Here is a 15,989-nt window from a genome sequence, read left to right as displayed (position 1 = left end):
ATTCCTTCTAAGCGAAACGATTTCGAAACAGAATTGGAACGACTTCGAACGCTTCGCCGTCGTGCGGAACGACGATATCGGCGTACCAAGTCCATACATGACCTCAGGACAGCCAGGCGAATGCAAAAGAAAATCCAGCGTCGTATGGACAGATTGGCCTCTCAACGGTGGACAACGTTTTGCCAGACATTAGACACTCACAAGCCCCTTTCTCAAATATGGAGGACGGCGCGTGGTCTGCGCTGTCATCCTGAACAGCGCTTTCCCTTCAAGGCGCTGGCACTCTTTCAAAAGCGACAAGACATCGAAGTTGCAGAAGATTTTTGCGCGAGGATCGCTGACCAAGCGGTTCGTCCAGATCCCGTTGCCGGGTGTGCCATCCCTTGTTCCCGTGATAGCCGAATGGACCTTCCTTTTACAATGGAGGAACTCGAGGCAGCACTGGCTTCATGCAGGTGTTCTTCATCTCCGGGGCCAGATGGCATATCGTACCGAGCCTTGTGCAATCTTGGTGAGGCCGCGCTGGGAGAACTACTGCGGCTCTACAACAACTCGTGGCAAGAGGGCAACGTTCCCGACGAATGGAAGACAAGCCGATTAGTACCACTTCTGAAGCAAGGCAAGTCCCCACTTGACCTTGCCTCGTATCGCCCTATTGCATTGGCCAGCTGCGTGGGGAAGATAATGGAACGAATGATATATGGCCGCCTGGAGTGGTATCTCGAACACTACAAGATCTATCCAAACTCTATGGCTGGTTTCCGACGTGACCGTTCATGCATAGACAATGTTCTTGATCTCGTTACGTACGTTCAACAGCAGAGATCACGTAAGCGACTATCTGCAGCGTTGTTTTTGGATGTGAAAGGCGCCTATGATAATGTTCTACACGAGGCTATTATCGATGCGCTTGAAGTGGTTGGCCTTGGTGGTCGAGTTCTTTGATGGATTGGTAGCTACCTGTCTGCAAGGTCATTCTTTGTGTCCACCGAAGACGGCCCCACCACACTACGCTATACCTGCCGAGGCGTTCCTCAAGGCGGAGTACTCAGTCCCATACTATTCAATCTCGCACTCATTCAACTTCTCGAATCCCTGCCAAGTACGATCAAGATCTCTATATACGCAGACGACATATGTGTCTGGACCTCAGCCGTTACACGACTTCAAATACGTGCGAGACTTCAAAAGGCTGCAACATTGACAGCGCACTACCTTAGCAAACAAGGCCTCAGAATATCCCCGGAGAAATGTGCATTGGTGGCGTTCACGCGCAAACCAATGACACCATATGCCATTTCTATTGACGGGCAGTCGATTTCTTATGCCAGAACCCACAAATTTCTCGGCATAATTATTGACAGAAACCTCAATTGGAGCCCACACGTGGCCTATTTGAAGAAGCGCCTGACGGTCATTGCCCAGCTGCTCAAGTTCCTGGGAGGGAAAAACTGGGGCATGTCAGTAGATGCAATGTTGGAATTATACAGAGCACTCTTTCTTGGGTTTCTGAGATATAGTCTGCCTGTACTAACCAACACCTGCAAGACAAATCTTCGCGTTCTACAGGCTGCACAAGCTCAGGCACTCAGAGTTTGCCTAGGTCTGCCCAAATGTGCGCCAACAGAGGCGACTATTGCCATCGCCAAGGATATACCAATACAAACGCACATTGCGTTAGAAGCCTTGAGAGCTCACATAAGGCATTTTGCTCGAGCTCCTAACCACCACCTGGCAACACTGCCCTCAGACCGCTAGCATCATACTGCGCAACAATCTGGAGCTACTCCGCCAACCTACCGTCAGGCTTCAGCCCCGCATCCAAACCATCGATTCCACCTTGGTGTTTAATTCGTCCTGCAGTGCATCTCAGTGTACCAGGAATCAAGAAAAAATCTGATTTGTCATCGCCTGTCCTGAAACAGCTATCTCTGCTTCTACTGCACGAGAAATACACCGACCACATACATGTTTACACCGACGGCTCAACGACCATCCGTGATTCGTCCGGGGCAGTAGTTGTCCCAGCGAAAGGTATAACTGTTAGCTATAAGACCGACCACCCAACAACATCAACGGCTGCTGAAATGACAGCTCTTCGCGCTGCACTTTGTGTTATCAATCGCGAACAACCACAGAGATGGTCAATTTTAGTGACTCCAAAGCAGCCCTACAATCTCTCTTGTCAGCCCTGCGGCGTGGACCAAATGAACAACTGGTATTCGAGATAAGACACCTCATTCATACGTCATTCGAGAAGGGACACCAAGTGACATTTCAATGGTTGCCAAGTCACTGCGGCGTGCTTGGCAACGAACATGCCGATAATGCTGCTCGGTCAGCTTTGCAAGGAGACAAGGAAGATGCTATACCGCTTTCAAGGTCTGATGCTGCTGCCATGCTTCAAAGGATCGCAAAGAATATTTCGCACTCAACACTGAATACGTCAAGAAGCCAAAACTATCGGCAACACCACCTAAACGAGTTGCGGCGACTTCAAATACCATCTGGACTCCGCCGAAGAGAGGCCACTCTGCTATGCCGCTTATGGCTAAGAGTGGCTTTCACGAAGTCATATTCGTTTCGAATAGGGATGGCCGACAACGCTCTTTGCGACGCCTGCGGCACCGAGGAGACCTTGCAACATATCTTCTGCGACTGTCCTCGCTACGCTGCGCAGAGACGATCCCTGGTATTCGCTCTCGCTCATCTTCACAACAGACCGTTGACACTAGACACGATTCTCCAATGTCATCCTGATAAGTCATCGAGAGTTCAAGCAACCAAGGCATTGCTCAAATTCCTAAGGACAACAGACTTACACGAGCGGCTGTAGACTTTTTAATGATGCCGCATACCGCACAAGACTGCCGCTCTGCGCTGTGACGTTATGTGTGTGCGTGTGTGTTCCCCTCTCTTTCTCTCTTTCTTTACTCTTCTTTCGATCTCCCCCATCCCTTCCCCCTGTACAGGGTAGCATACCGGTTATGCCAAACTGGTTAACATCCCTGTCTTTCCTCTCTCCCGTTTTCCTTTCCTTCTGAAATATCATGCGGTGGTGACTGAACAACATTAACGACCGTAGGATGAAGACGGTTCATGCTAGGCAAAGCGCATTCATTTATTTTTAAATCAGGTTTTCATTTCGGAAAGCGGATGTTTTCTTTCAAAAACAAAAATTCAACCAGCTCCGCTTCGCGGACGACGATGAAACGGCGAAGCTTGTGGCGTTCCCTTCGTCAGGCTAGCGCATTTCTATGTTTTGCAAGCCTTCCAGATATGTTCTATGACTGCTCTTTATTTAACACTCTTTGTTAAGCTTTGAGATGGTAGTATAGTTTTGTTGCATCTTGAGCATGCCACTCTTATACACAGGTTTACAAAGAAGCCTTCGCTTAAGTTACTCCGATATGTTGTAGCAATGCTCTTTATTAAACACTCTTTATAAAGGTTTGATACTATAGTATAGCCAGCACCTTTTATAACCACAAAGTATCATGTGACGGTGGTTTGACTATGGTAACGCACACGATATTTGTTGGGCTAACTGTTGCCTTCTCCCTTTTTAGTGGTAGTTGTGTGTAGTGGCACTTACCCAATTTCTGTGGCACATGCGCGTTTATGAAGATGACAGTTTTATGATAGGCCACACAGATTTCCGTGCCACACACCCGTTTGTTGGGCTAACTGCTGCCTTCATTTTTAATGGACCAGTGGTGAGTAGTGGGATTTACCCATTGTCTGTGGCGCATACCCGTTTATTACGCCCACAACCGTTACCACTGATTCCGGACATGAAAGGCTCGACCAAGAACATCTTCGCTGTTAACAAATATCAGCATGCAGACTCGTATCAGTGTCCTTGCTAAATCACTCGAAAAAATCTTTCGTAAGTGGAACTAGATTAAGGAACTTTATGCTCTGCATACTGATACCCTTGAACATTCTCTACACTTCTGTCGTTCAGTGTCTGAACAGAGATCTTTATGTATATTCTGCGTAGCAAAAGGACAAAATACTTGTACATGACATATTCTAATTTGTTGTAGCACTGCAAACACAGGGACACACAGAAGAAGGAATACTTTACGATACACAGCGTTAATTTCCAACAGCAGGTTTCTTTCAGTTTTTGCAGACGAACTTATAACACTCGCTATATCAAATGACATGTTTACATTCCATTAAAAAAGAGCATTAAAAGATATTGTAGGCACTTTCAATATGAACTAATCACAGGAGCTATGGATTTACCATTTACAAAGACGTAGTCCTTTCGTTGAAAATGAAGTGGATGAATTACTGGCGTGAACTGTATATTACATTCACCTCCTATTTCTGCAGGGGCGAGTAAAAAATGCACAAGAAAAAGATGCCGTTTAAAAAGACAGTATTTAACAATGCAGGCACTGGTAGGCATGTTTTGCGGCATTTTTTTTAATTTTAGCTGTTGGGTCTATGATGAGGCTTCATGGAAATGTGCAGTAGTCAAGGCATTCGCTATTTTGCCAGGCTCAGTTCGCGCACATTTTACGGATGAATAAACAAATTAGGCATAATAGCCCGTTCCAGTTTTTCTCTTCTAGGATAGTGGAGACGCACAAAATGTTAGATTGTTGAATTGACAAGTCTCCTTGAACGCCTTTGAAACTGGTTGTTCGAATACGATGACATTGTCTTCATTGCCTTAACTGTTTTTTTTCTGCAGGTGTACATGAAGTTGTCTATCAAAAACCTCCGGAAAGAAGACTACGGCACTTACCACTGCATGGCACAAAACGCTCTTGACAAAACAGAAGGCAAGATACAGCTTCACGGTGAGTAATGGTGTATATTGTCAAAGTGAGAGCAAGAACCTGCATAGGCACAGCAGTTCTGACCAAAACCCATTGGAATGAGCTTACCACGGTTGTTTTTGAAAGACACCACCGCCACGTTCACTCAAGAAAGCGCTGAGACTATGGTAAATTTTTACTGCGTAATGCAGCTTTTTCTGGCCACAATTTCCTTTGGGTGAACATTTATATTGTGGTGCATAAACATTGGCCGTCTGAATGTTTACCCGTGTGTTTTAGTATAGTATGGTACGGTACAGTATGATATAGTTATGGTATAATGTAGTGTAGTGTAGTATAGCACACTTCCTGGCACTTTCTCGTCACCTATAACGTGATTTTTTCCCATTCAAGTTTTATCGTGGGAGTGGGAGTGGGACGACCAGCCGCTCTCTGAGCAGTCAATCTTGGAATGTCGGAACGATCGAGCTTCACGCCAGAAAGCAACGAAGGCGCTGATGAAGTTTCTGCGAGCGACCCGCCTCGTTGAACGATTGTGACACTCCTGTGTGTGTGTGTGTGCGTTTGTGCTTCCCTCCCTCCCTATCCCATCCCTATCTTTCTTACTTTTCTGTCTCCCCTTACCCCTTCCCCAGTGCAGGGTAGCAAACCAGATATGTTTTCTGGTTAACCTCCCTGCCTTTCCGCATTACATTTTTCTCTCTCTCTCTAGCACCGCACCTACTGGAGCATTTTTCTGTGCTTCTGTTGCAAAAGACAGGCGATTCATCGTGACCTATATATGCACATTGTGAAAACGATGTTTGCTCTTTTCTAACGCTTCATTATCCGCTTCAGAAAGATGGGCTCTCTGTATTGCACGCGTAATTTTTTTCGGGGTATTCACGAAACAGCAGGGGCTCCTAATCCGAACGGCTAACACGCAGCAGACGGCAATTACATCGACGCAATGACAAGTTTCAAATGTGATTACCCATTTCAAAGTGCTCTGCTAAGCGATGAACCCGTAGCAGCTGCGTGCTGTTTTATTTTATCTCGTTATTTACCGAGAATATTCTCCCCAAGGTCAGTGCCTTCCTCGTTGAAAAACATCAAGATAAGAGGTTAAAAAAAAAGAGAGAAAATTACAAGAAGCATGTAGAAGAGCAACTCTAGCAGGAAGAGGACGGTCGCGAGGAAGCGACGTCTCAGGCGTAAATAATACGGTCTCGTTTACAACGCCGTGTGATCCTCCCCGTCAGTGAAGAGCAGGCTCCGGGAGGCACCGTGCCCTCGTAAATAATCACATCAGCAGTAAAGCCCCGCAGGATCGTAAAGTACGCTCGCGATATTAGCGCTCGCTCCGTCGCCAGAGCTCGCTCTGCATCGTGCGGTGTGATTATGAAAGAGAGTCTCTAGACCCCTGTCTCTCCTTCCATCCCCACTTCACCCTTCTTCGCACCTCTCCCGATCTTCCGCGGCTATTTCCCAATTTCCCCTTTCACTCCAGGCCAACTCCCCCTCTTTTTCCCGTCTAACGTTCTCGGGGTTGTGAACTCCCCACCCAATGGTTTCCTAAAGCGTTCATATGCGCCCAGCTGATGGCCGCGGGCAACGCTGCTTGCTCCTCTGCAAACTCGACGCCATCGCCGTATCTTCTTTTTTTCGAGCTTTCGTCTCTTCTTGCTCGCTCTCTCGCTTTAATCTTGTTTGGGTACGAAAATGGCGGAGAGAGAGACTGGGGAAGGGTCGAGTAGCGGCGGCCGCGCTCTCCTCAATAACGACGCCTCGCGCTGTGGTAGCGCGGTGCTTGACGCCTGATGAGCGTTTAGGCCGCGCCCTCGAAGAAGTGCTTTCCGCGGGGATGAGCTCCTTTGCTCCACCCCCTCCTTCCTTCCAGCCTCTTCCTTATGCTACCCGCGTCCTGGAGTATTAGCTGGTTTTTCGAGCGCAAGGTGCTGCTTCGCATGTGTCTGTAACCGTGCTCTTACCCAACTAATCTGCTACCTCCTCGATGAACTCTCCTCTCTCTCTCTTGCACCATGCTCTCGCAACCTTGCTCCTCATATGGGCCAAATTTGGGCCACTTTGGCTCCTAATATTCAGCCTGCGCCGGAAGCTTATTGAAGTGGAAGGCAAGTGATTCGAGATTGATACGCCCCCAGTCTGCGCGAAGATCCAAAGTCACTAGCCGTAAGAAAAAAGGCTAAAAAATTAACTATCCATCTATGCGAGGAATATCTTTTCCGAAATTTGGCAGGCCTGGTAAAGCAGCTGTGCCTACCTCTCTAGGGGAAACTAAAGGGGTCACCTTTTCTTTCTGCCTTGTTTTCTTCACAATATGTACGCAAGTAAATTGTTGTGTTCACTTGCACCGAGTAGATATAGATAGCGGAGAGAAAATAATCGAAGAAATCGGAGGTTATTTTACTTAACGTTTTGCTTAAGCAACGCTTAGATGAAATGTCGTACCATTTTGTTAAATTCCTCAAGACGTCGCTTACTAAATAACACCCCCGAGCGATAGAACTTTCAGTGTCAGTTTGCTGCGTACGATCGTAAATAACAAAAAATTAGAGTCCTTCCTTTACCTTTATTAGGCACTTTATTTACTGCATCAGCATTGTGATGAGCAACATCCCATCATAACAAATGGGAAAGTTCTGTTCTAGAGACAGGTGGGGCCCTTTTGACTGGACGGGAGAAGAACGGCAGAACGGTCTATTAACAGCGGAGCTCTTTAACCTTCAGCTTGGTCCGTTGGCGTTGGCAAAATCTCTGTCGAACGATGACGTCACCATGCGTCGCCTAGCAATGCATTGGAGGAAGGAAAGGAGGAGGAGAAGAGAAGTGGAGAGGAGGAGGAGAAGAAGAAGAAGTGAATAAGATGAAATAAAATTTCTCGGTGAGGCGTGATTCGAACGCGGGTACTCACCGTCCTAAGGCGAGCGCCGTAACCATTCGGCTATCCGGGCACGACGTCAACAGAACACGCATTTGTGGGAACCATATGATTGCGTTGTTATGGGCGGGAGACCGAGAAAAAAAATCGCAGCATATCGACGGGTGAATGATGAAGAGCTTGGGCGAAGCTCCTGAAGCAATCCTGGTTACACCGTGAAGTCTTCAGTGGTTTCGCCCAGCAGTAATCAAAGCGATAGCCCAGTACATCATCATATATATATATATATATATATGTATATATATGCATGCCATCTAGTGGCGATTCACACAAGCGCACTATTGCACACACGTCTATTGGACCAACGCCATCTAGGAAACGAGACGAGAAATGGTGATGACGACACAGATTGTGTACAGCGCCATCTATAGGATATCATCACTCAACTGCAGTTTGTATGTACTTCTATGATAGACAGAGTCAGACAGAAAAAGAGAGAAAGAATTAGACAGAGAGAACCTCAACTTCGCTTTCCCAGGCTTAACTGCCCCTCTCTATGCTCATGTGGCTATATCTAGGCTTCACTGGCTATCTCTAGGCTAGGCTTGGCTGGTGTGCTAAGGAAGGCCGTCCAGCTGCGCTGTTCTCGCAGGCTTTGGCACCACCGGCGCGAAGCTGCCCGAATTTTTTAATACAGCAAAAAAATTTCTCTACTGAACAGTATAGAACTCGGAATAGCCAAGCAGTCACGATGCAATGTGATTGCAGATGAATCAGCACCAAAGAATATAAAGAGACAGTGAGGATATAGTTGTCGAAACACATGCGATTTCTTATCTATGCTACTTACGTGAAAAAAATACCATCTTCTTATCACAGCATAAGGCTGGGCGTCCAGCGCCGATTCTTTCGCACTTACTACGACAGATACATTTGCCGACACTACAATTACTCACGCGTTAGCTGACTTCAACATAATTTCTGTATGTGGTAATGGAATAGCATGTGACTTTTTACAGGAAAAGGAAAGAAGCTAACTAGACCATGTGCGGTTGCTAGCGTATACACGCGGGAGAGGATTGTAAGAAGATATAGTAGCATCGGTATAGACTAGAGTACTGTCACCAAAAAGAGCAGATGTTTGACCGTTTATTACCAGAGTTTCTATTTAACTGACACGGCTTCACGACAGGGCTTCAGCCGGTGTACAATGCCAGTTCATCCGACATATACATTTTCAACTGAATGCACGAGTCAAGTTGGCACGCAAAACGTTTGGCGCGATAAGGTTTAATAGCTACATTCATTTCGTTCATATCTTTCTTATCAAGAACTTCATTTTTTTATATTTACTTTAGGATGCTGTATTGTGGAAATTGTCATCTGCATATATGTGCTTTTGCATGCGCCAGTAACCTGTCGCGGAGGCGCTTCGGCAGTCGGCAGGCACTGAAATAAAGAAAACAAACAAATGAAATATAGGATTTCTTTTCTAATTTCTAATAAAAGACGGTGAACGGTGTACTTTGATCGTCCTAAATAATCGGCCGAGTTTTGAAATGAATATTGATTAACCTTTCCTCATGTCATTCTTAAGTGAAACGAAAAAGCGTGCAGTTTAAGACGAGCCCATGGCAAGGAGAAACGATGTTTCTCTTATTGTTCAATATTATTTATTTCTCTGTCCCCCTCCCATTCACACATGCACGTACACATAGCTTCGCGCACGGAGATGACAAAAACGGACAGTTGCTTGAAAATGAAACACAGTCTTGAGTGCGTTTTTGCAAAATTATTTTGTACGTCTTAAATTATGCGAGATGCCATTTCACTTTCTCTGACGAAGATAATGAACAAGCTTTATTATGTTTCGAAAGCAATGATGTAAGACATCCAAAGGCATTTACATTAAGTCTGACCTATTCCTAAATTACCTACACGTGTTTTTCGGTGGAAATAAGAGAAAAAAAGAAAAAAGACGAGAAAACAACGTATCAAACGCTAAAAGATAATCGCCTAATGAAAGCGTACCAAATGTTACTGCAAATACACATTGAGTGGAAGTAATCGTGAGGACGAATGAAAAAGGTCGTGATGAAAAATATTTTATCTCGAAGACATGACATCTCCCCAAGAGTCACGATCAATGAAAGGTTTTTACGGTGCTCCAATCTCGCAGTAAGATGTCGAAGTCAATGACGAAGACTGAATTTAAACAATCTATCATCTTTTGAAGACTCATTCCCTGATTTTTTTTTAATTAGACGTATATAAGGAGAGGTAGGTGCCATTTTATGGCACCGGCTACTCCTCTTCTCCCTCGTAATCATTGCCGTTGCAAAGTTGAGAACGAACACAAAACTATACAAGGGCACTTAGTAGTACAACACTCACGCACTCAGTCCCAGTTCTTCAGTTCAAAAAGATGTTTATGGAGAAGAAAATTGCTTTCTGATACGACAGAGCCCTTCCAGGAATCCGTGTTTAAAAAGAAAGGCAAACTCGGCGAATATAAGAAGAAAGTAAGTTTATCTCTTTAGGACGCTGGTAATTCCTCAGGTGCCATGTGTTAATTTTTTTTTACAGCGTAACACCGATCTCGAGAACGATAATGATTGAACTCCACGCAACGTGCAGCAATGTGTCGCTGCCGCTCTGCCAGAATTGAGTGCTAATGACTTCCTAGCCTCGCCTTAGTAGTGACAATATCCGTGCCCTTCTGTTGAGATGTTCCTTGCCAGTTGACTATCTTCCTCTCCAACCACCTCCTACTGCCTTAACTACTGTCTGCTGCAAAAGAGAAAGAAAGTGCCTTCTTCCACATTAGGCGGCCGTTTTCACTTACGCCCTTTTCAGTGAACACGCTTCTTTTCTCTTTTTTCTTTTGTACCGGCTGCGTGCCTTATTCAGTTTCTTTCTTTCAGTATAATTTGCTCGCACGGTGTATTAGTGGTTCGAGTTTCTAGTCAACGTTGCGGCGGTATCTAATCATTTTTTTCTTTGTACTTCTTGAGAGGTTCACAAGGTAAAACACCTACAACATCACTTTCCGTTAATGCACTTCCCTGCCTTTCAATATTTTCTCGCACAGTCGTACAGTGTACTGTACAAGAAAATATAAATATTGCTCCCGGCAAGGTGGTGTTCGAGTTTCACTACTTAGTGCTTCCCACTTTACATCTTTACTAGCTTTTTTCAACTGTACTGTTATTATTGCTTCTAGTATATCCAGAACCTTAACGAAAGGTCTCGGTTATGTCTTTCCAGTAAGAAGCAAAACAAAAACAAACATGCATTGCTTTAGTCTGTCTGGAGCCATGTGCGTCGCAACTTTCCTTTCTTTTTTTCATGCGGATTTTTGGTCTTGTTTGTACTTTGTGCATGTATGTGTGCATGTGGCGGGACAAAGAGCAGGGCTCCAGAGACACTTATGACGCAAAACTTAATACCATTCCTACGCTTTTTTTCTCTCCTCCTGCATGGCGCAGAAATCGAGGCGCCGCTGGGAAAAACGGAGCCTTCGACCGAGATTTCGACGACTACGTCTTCGTCAGGAAAAAGTCAAGGTAATCCGCTGCCAAACTATCTAACGCTGACAGTACCAAAACTATAGGCGAAAAAGTTTAGGTACCCTGCATACATACACACGGACTAAAAATGAAGAAGTGCTGTATCGTATTGCTGCTTACTGTGTGCACAGCGAGGACAGCTCTTAAGTGACAAAGGCACACTCTTTCTTTCTTTCTTTCTTTCTTTCTTTCTTTCTTTCTTTCTTTCTTTCTTTCTTTCTTTCTTTCTTTCTTTCTTTCTTTCTTTCTTTCTTTCTTTCTTTCTTTTGTTGCGGCATTATAAGTGTCGTAGAAGTGCTAGTAGCTGCATTCAGAAAAAAAAAGAAAAAACTTTGTTGACAAATGACTTGAAACAGAACAGAAAGTACACATGAATAAAAAATTAAAGAGAGAGAGAGAGAGAAGAGCACAGAGCGTGAAGCAAACAAACAGAAATAGAGTAAGAGAGATTGAAAAATGCCGACCATTATCGAGATTTAGTTCCAGTGTGGGGAGAAAAAACGAATGCGTGAAGAGCAAGAGCAGTTCGTCAAAACGTCACCCAGGTCTTCAAGATTATATATATATATATATATATATATATATATATATATATATATATATATATATATATATATATATATATATATATATATATATATATATATATATATATATATATATATATATATATATATGCGCGTTTGTTTCAGCTTATGTTCGAAACGAGTTCACTTGTGTCATTAACTTCTGCTACGCTGTTCGAATGATGAAAACCCTAGGTATTGCCTTTACTGCAGGGCTCATTCTGGCGTACGCACCACGGTAAAGCCGTTTAGCTCTGTACACTCTTCTGCAGGGCGTCGCACCGTAACAACCGAGACAGCGCCTAGGCACTGGTTTTCATCCGCAAGAACAACCTGTGACAAATGGCTTAGATAGTCCTGTCGACGCAGTAGGCTTCTCAGTAGGGGTGCGCGTGGTGACAGAGTTTATCGGGCAGGTGGCCACTCATCCCAAAATTTTACATGGTCGCGTGCTTGATCAGCACACGCTAGGCCGATACGTGGGTGACGACCCAACGGCAGAGGAGTGCTGTGGGCGTCGCAGGCATGGCTTTCGAAAACAGAAACTTCTATAGAAGCAACTTTGGGGATGACCCCGATTTCCGATATGTCGAAGTTATTCTGCGTTTTGATTCACGTAGCAAGGAAACTGAATTTTGTCTTCAGCGTAGACAGTTCCCCAATGTCTGTCGATCAATAGAGTGTGTCATAGTTTTGTTAACAATTTCATGCGTTTGTACACTAATACTATAATCAAAAGGTATTGTCATCCTTGTACCTTGCGACAATGACTACATTCTTGCTTATTTGTTTTCTTGTTTATTATTGCAGTTCAATGACACGTAGCGTGCCTGGTAACACAAGATATCTGAAACGTTATCGTTATTGTGATGAAGCATACGAATAAATCTTGCGCAAGCTAGAAGTCTGCTCTCAAATGACGTGGCATTGGGATAGTTGATTGCAGAAGGTATCGCAATAAGTGCAGCCATTACTAACTCTCAATGAAAATTTTACTTAGTTTATGAATGTACAAGGCAATAAAAAATTCCGTTTTTTTGTGAAGTGGGAATATGAAATCACTTGGCTATGAGCTAGAGGTGCGCAAAAGTTATTGCTTTATTGCATCGTGTATACGCAGGAAAGCTGAAAAAGCAATATTTCTGAGGAATGTTAACTGCGTTGTGATCTGTGTTGAGAATACAGAAAAAATTTTTATGGAGTACAAGATCGAAAAGCGTTGATGAGCTTCGAACAAGGTAAAGCAATAATGCCCCCCCCCCCCCCATTCTATAGAAAGAGGCATATATGTAGCCGATATTAGGTTGCCAGAGGATAGGTAAAATAAGCTACTTGAAGAACGATGAAATGATATGCAGCGCTGGCATGCCTGAATGCGTAGCTACCATGGCGTTATAATGCGCGCATGTGAAACGAGTAGCTAAAATTCTGTGACGTTAAAAAGCTGGGGCGACGAAACATCTATAATCGCGTTGTACGGCAAACGTCCTGAGAAATCAGCGTTTTTATTTGCGAAGATCGCGATCGCAAATTGAGGGCGCCAGAACGTTCGAAGAATTTAAAACAAAAGAAGGAGTTTTACCAGCATCGTTTTTCATAACGGGAGGAGACAGCGGGGGTCGGATGTGAGAAGGGCAGCGAAGACGAACTGCGGTTGCGACCGGAGTGGCAACGGGGGAGTTGACTCAATTATAGCTATCTGCAAAGCCGGCCGGAGTAACTCGTGGCCACTGCAGCGAACCACAGGCGCTTCCGGCTGCCAGTGGCGAGAAGCAGGGCCCCGTGCACCAGGCCAGCAGGCAGGGAAGCCAGATACGCGAGGAACAGAGTGAAGCTTCTGCGGAAGGAAGGAAGGAGCGGGCGCAGCACCGGGGAAGTTGCGAAGGGGAGGGAGTTTCCACTTGGCTTGACCCGCGCTCCGCACCCTGCGATTCTCCTTTCCCCGTCCGCCAGCGTTGCTTCCAGTTCGATGGCTTTCGCCCCGCGGCCCCGAGGTGGGTTTCAGCTTCGATGGGTTTTGCCTCCCTGGCTTCAGATTGATGCGTCCTCGCTGTCACGTGACGGACGAGCTAGCGTCTCGCCCTCCCCCTTTCCCCTCCTTACATATTTCTGTTCCCTTTTTCATTCTGCCACGGTAGAAGCGGTTCCCACTCTCTTTCCAGTGCTTTCAATGTGTGGCACGAACGCGCGCGCGCGCTTGCTACCGAAGTACAACAGAGTCGGAGTGCGGAGGGAAAGCTTTCTTGCCGCGTCGATTGGCGCCTTTTGAGATGACGCGAAGATTGAGTCGTCGTCGTCATAGTGCCAGTGGTTGCTTCGACTCGGCGAGCTCGCGATAGAGCAACGGCGCTCGTTCGCTGTATCGAATGGTGGCCGATTCGCTACCCCTTTGTTGCCGGGTTCCAGTGTTTTGCTTACACAATGCGACGTGGGACGATATAGCTCGCCCGTTTCCTTCCGCCCGTGATTTCCCGTGGAAACGAGAATCGACGCGGCTCGGACTTTCGTGGTTACTGTACAGCGATCCCGGTGCACGTATTGCGCTATATGATCGATATTTGCAGCAGAAGTGCATGTATTGCTTTTGTACCTCAATGCACGTCATCATTGTACTTTTTTTTCCCCTGCAGCTAAGCCTGATAGTGCAGTTGTTCTAAAGACGGACTCGTGTAATGGTGACTGCAAGCTCCAGTGTTGACTCGTCACAGTCCGTTCTCATTAAATTCGTCACGCTCAGCGCGTTTCAGAGTAGTTGGGCACGATTGTAATAATGCTATTGTACTCGTGTCACGAACATTAATACAGGCGCGAATTATCACCGAGAAGAGAACACGGTGCAGTATACTAGTTGTCATTTTCTTTGTCAAACAATGCATAACCAAATTACCTCGTTAATTCTGCGAGTTGTTACAGATGTTATTTCTATAATTTCTTACTGCTCGCGGCTGCGTCACAGATAACTTGCGTAGTACTGTTCGCTTTTTTGGAACAAGGCAAGAGAACAACACGACCTAAGTTCTCATATGACACTAGGTAACATACATAGATTACTGTGGCCGTGGCTCTGATTGGTTGATTCTCAACACTGCATATTCATCACGGAAAATGGAAATGAATGCCTGTCTCTACGAAGCAGCAGTGCACACTGAGTAGTTTGACTTGTCGTACGTAGTAGGAAGTCCGTACTTCGTCATGCTTCATTATTTCTGAGGAAGGTTCAGATTCAGTACCGAAATTTTACCTACTTTAGGACAGCTTTAGTCTTGGCGCATTAGATGTCAGAACAGTGTTTCGCAAATCGTCAAAATGGAAAGAACATGAGCACCACACAGAAAGACGCATTCTTCCTTCAGACTTTTCGTTAGCACGAATCTTCGTCATTACGCGTGCAGTGTTCCCTTACGCTGCCGTTCTGATTGCTTACTGTAAGTGTGCGTATCATTCAGCGGACAGGCACATACATAGGCAAGCCCCCCCCCCCCCCCCTCTGCAATTTGTCCAGCCATCTATATTCCGGGGCAACTTTTTTTTTCTTTTTGCCATGAAAAGGCTTTCTTTCGAACAATTAGGCCTTGCCCCCACCCCCTCCCCGAAAAAAAATTCTGGCTACGTGCCTCTGAGCGGAAGTCGTTGAACTAATACGCACGCTTTGAAGCTATTCCCAGTGATTAGCCTACAGGAGCACTGAAATGAAATGCCTTAACGCAATTCCAAATGTGTCTTTTGCTTTTTTTACACGAAAGTGTTTTATGCCGGGGTCCGCCAAGACTTTACGAACGTATTTCCGTCACGGATGTGACGTTGGTAAAATGCACGCTAAAGGATGAGAAAGAACAAAATTGAAGAAAAAGTTCCGCCGCCGGGAATCGAACGCACGACTTCTCGGACCGTGACGATAGGCGCCCGGCGTTCTACCAATTACGTCACCGGAGCACATGCGCGAGCTTCTGCAAACGCGCCTTATATCTGACATTCTCTCTCGCACGGTGCTCTCTGTTAGCGGGGCAAGGCGGTGCGGTGCCGCTGTCTGTGATGGGTGTAGTGAAGTACTGCGTGATGGCACTAACGAGCAAGGATACAGAGCGATCCGGTGACGACAGCGAGGAGCGCTTGCCGCGCTAGACGAAGATTCGCCCTAGACGCAGTTACTTTCTTTGCCTTTTGTTTCGTGTTAGCG

At 45.6% G+C, this 15,989-nt stretch overlaps 1 protein-coding gene across 2 annotated transcripts in view; it reads left to right on the top strand.

Moving 5' to 3' along the window:
* The window catches only part of LOC119388123 (hemicentin-2), a 170,900-nt gene that overhangs the window by 127,888 nt on the left and 27,023 nt on the right, over nt 1–15,989 (top strand). For both annotated transcript variants that reach the window (XM_037655771.2, XM_037655770.2), the window contains exons 10-11: nt 4,709–4,817; nt 11,166–11,243. In XM_037655771.2, coding sequence (XP_037511699.1) covers nt 4,709–4,817; nt 11,166–11,243 — 187 coding nt within the window. The remainder of the gene's footprint in view (nt 1–4,708; nt 4,818–11,165; nt 11,244–15,989) is intronic.

This window comes from Rhipicephalus sanguineus, chromosome 3, assembly GCF_013339695.2.
Source record: "Rhipicephalus sanguineus isolate Rsan-2018 chromosome 3, BIME_Rsan_1.4, whole genome shotgun sequence".
In the NCBI taxonomy this organism is placed as follows: Eukaryota; Metazoa; Arthropoda; class Arachnida; order Ixodida; family Ixodidae; genus Rhipicephalus; species Rhipicephalus sanguineus.
The sequence above is the reverse complement of the archived record's forward strand: the minus strand, read 5'-3'. Positions and strand labels throughout refer to the sequence as shown.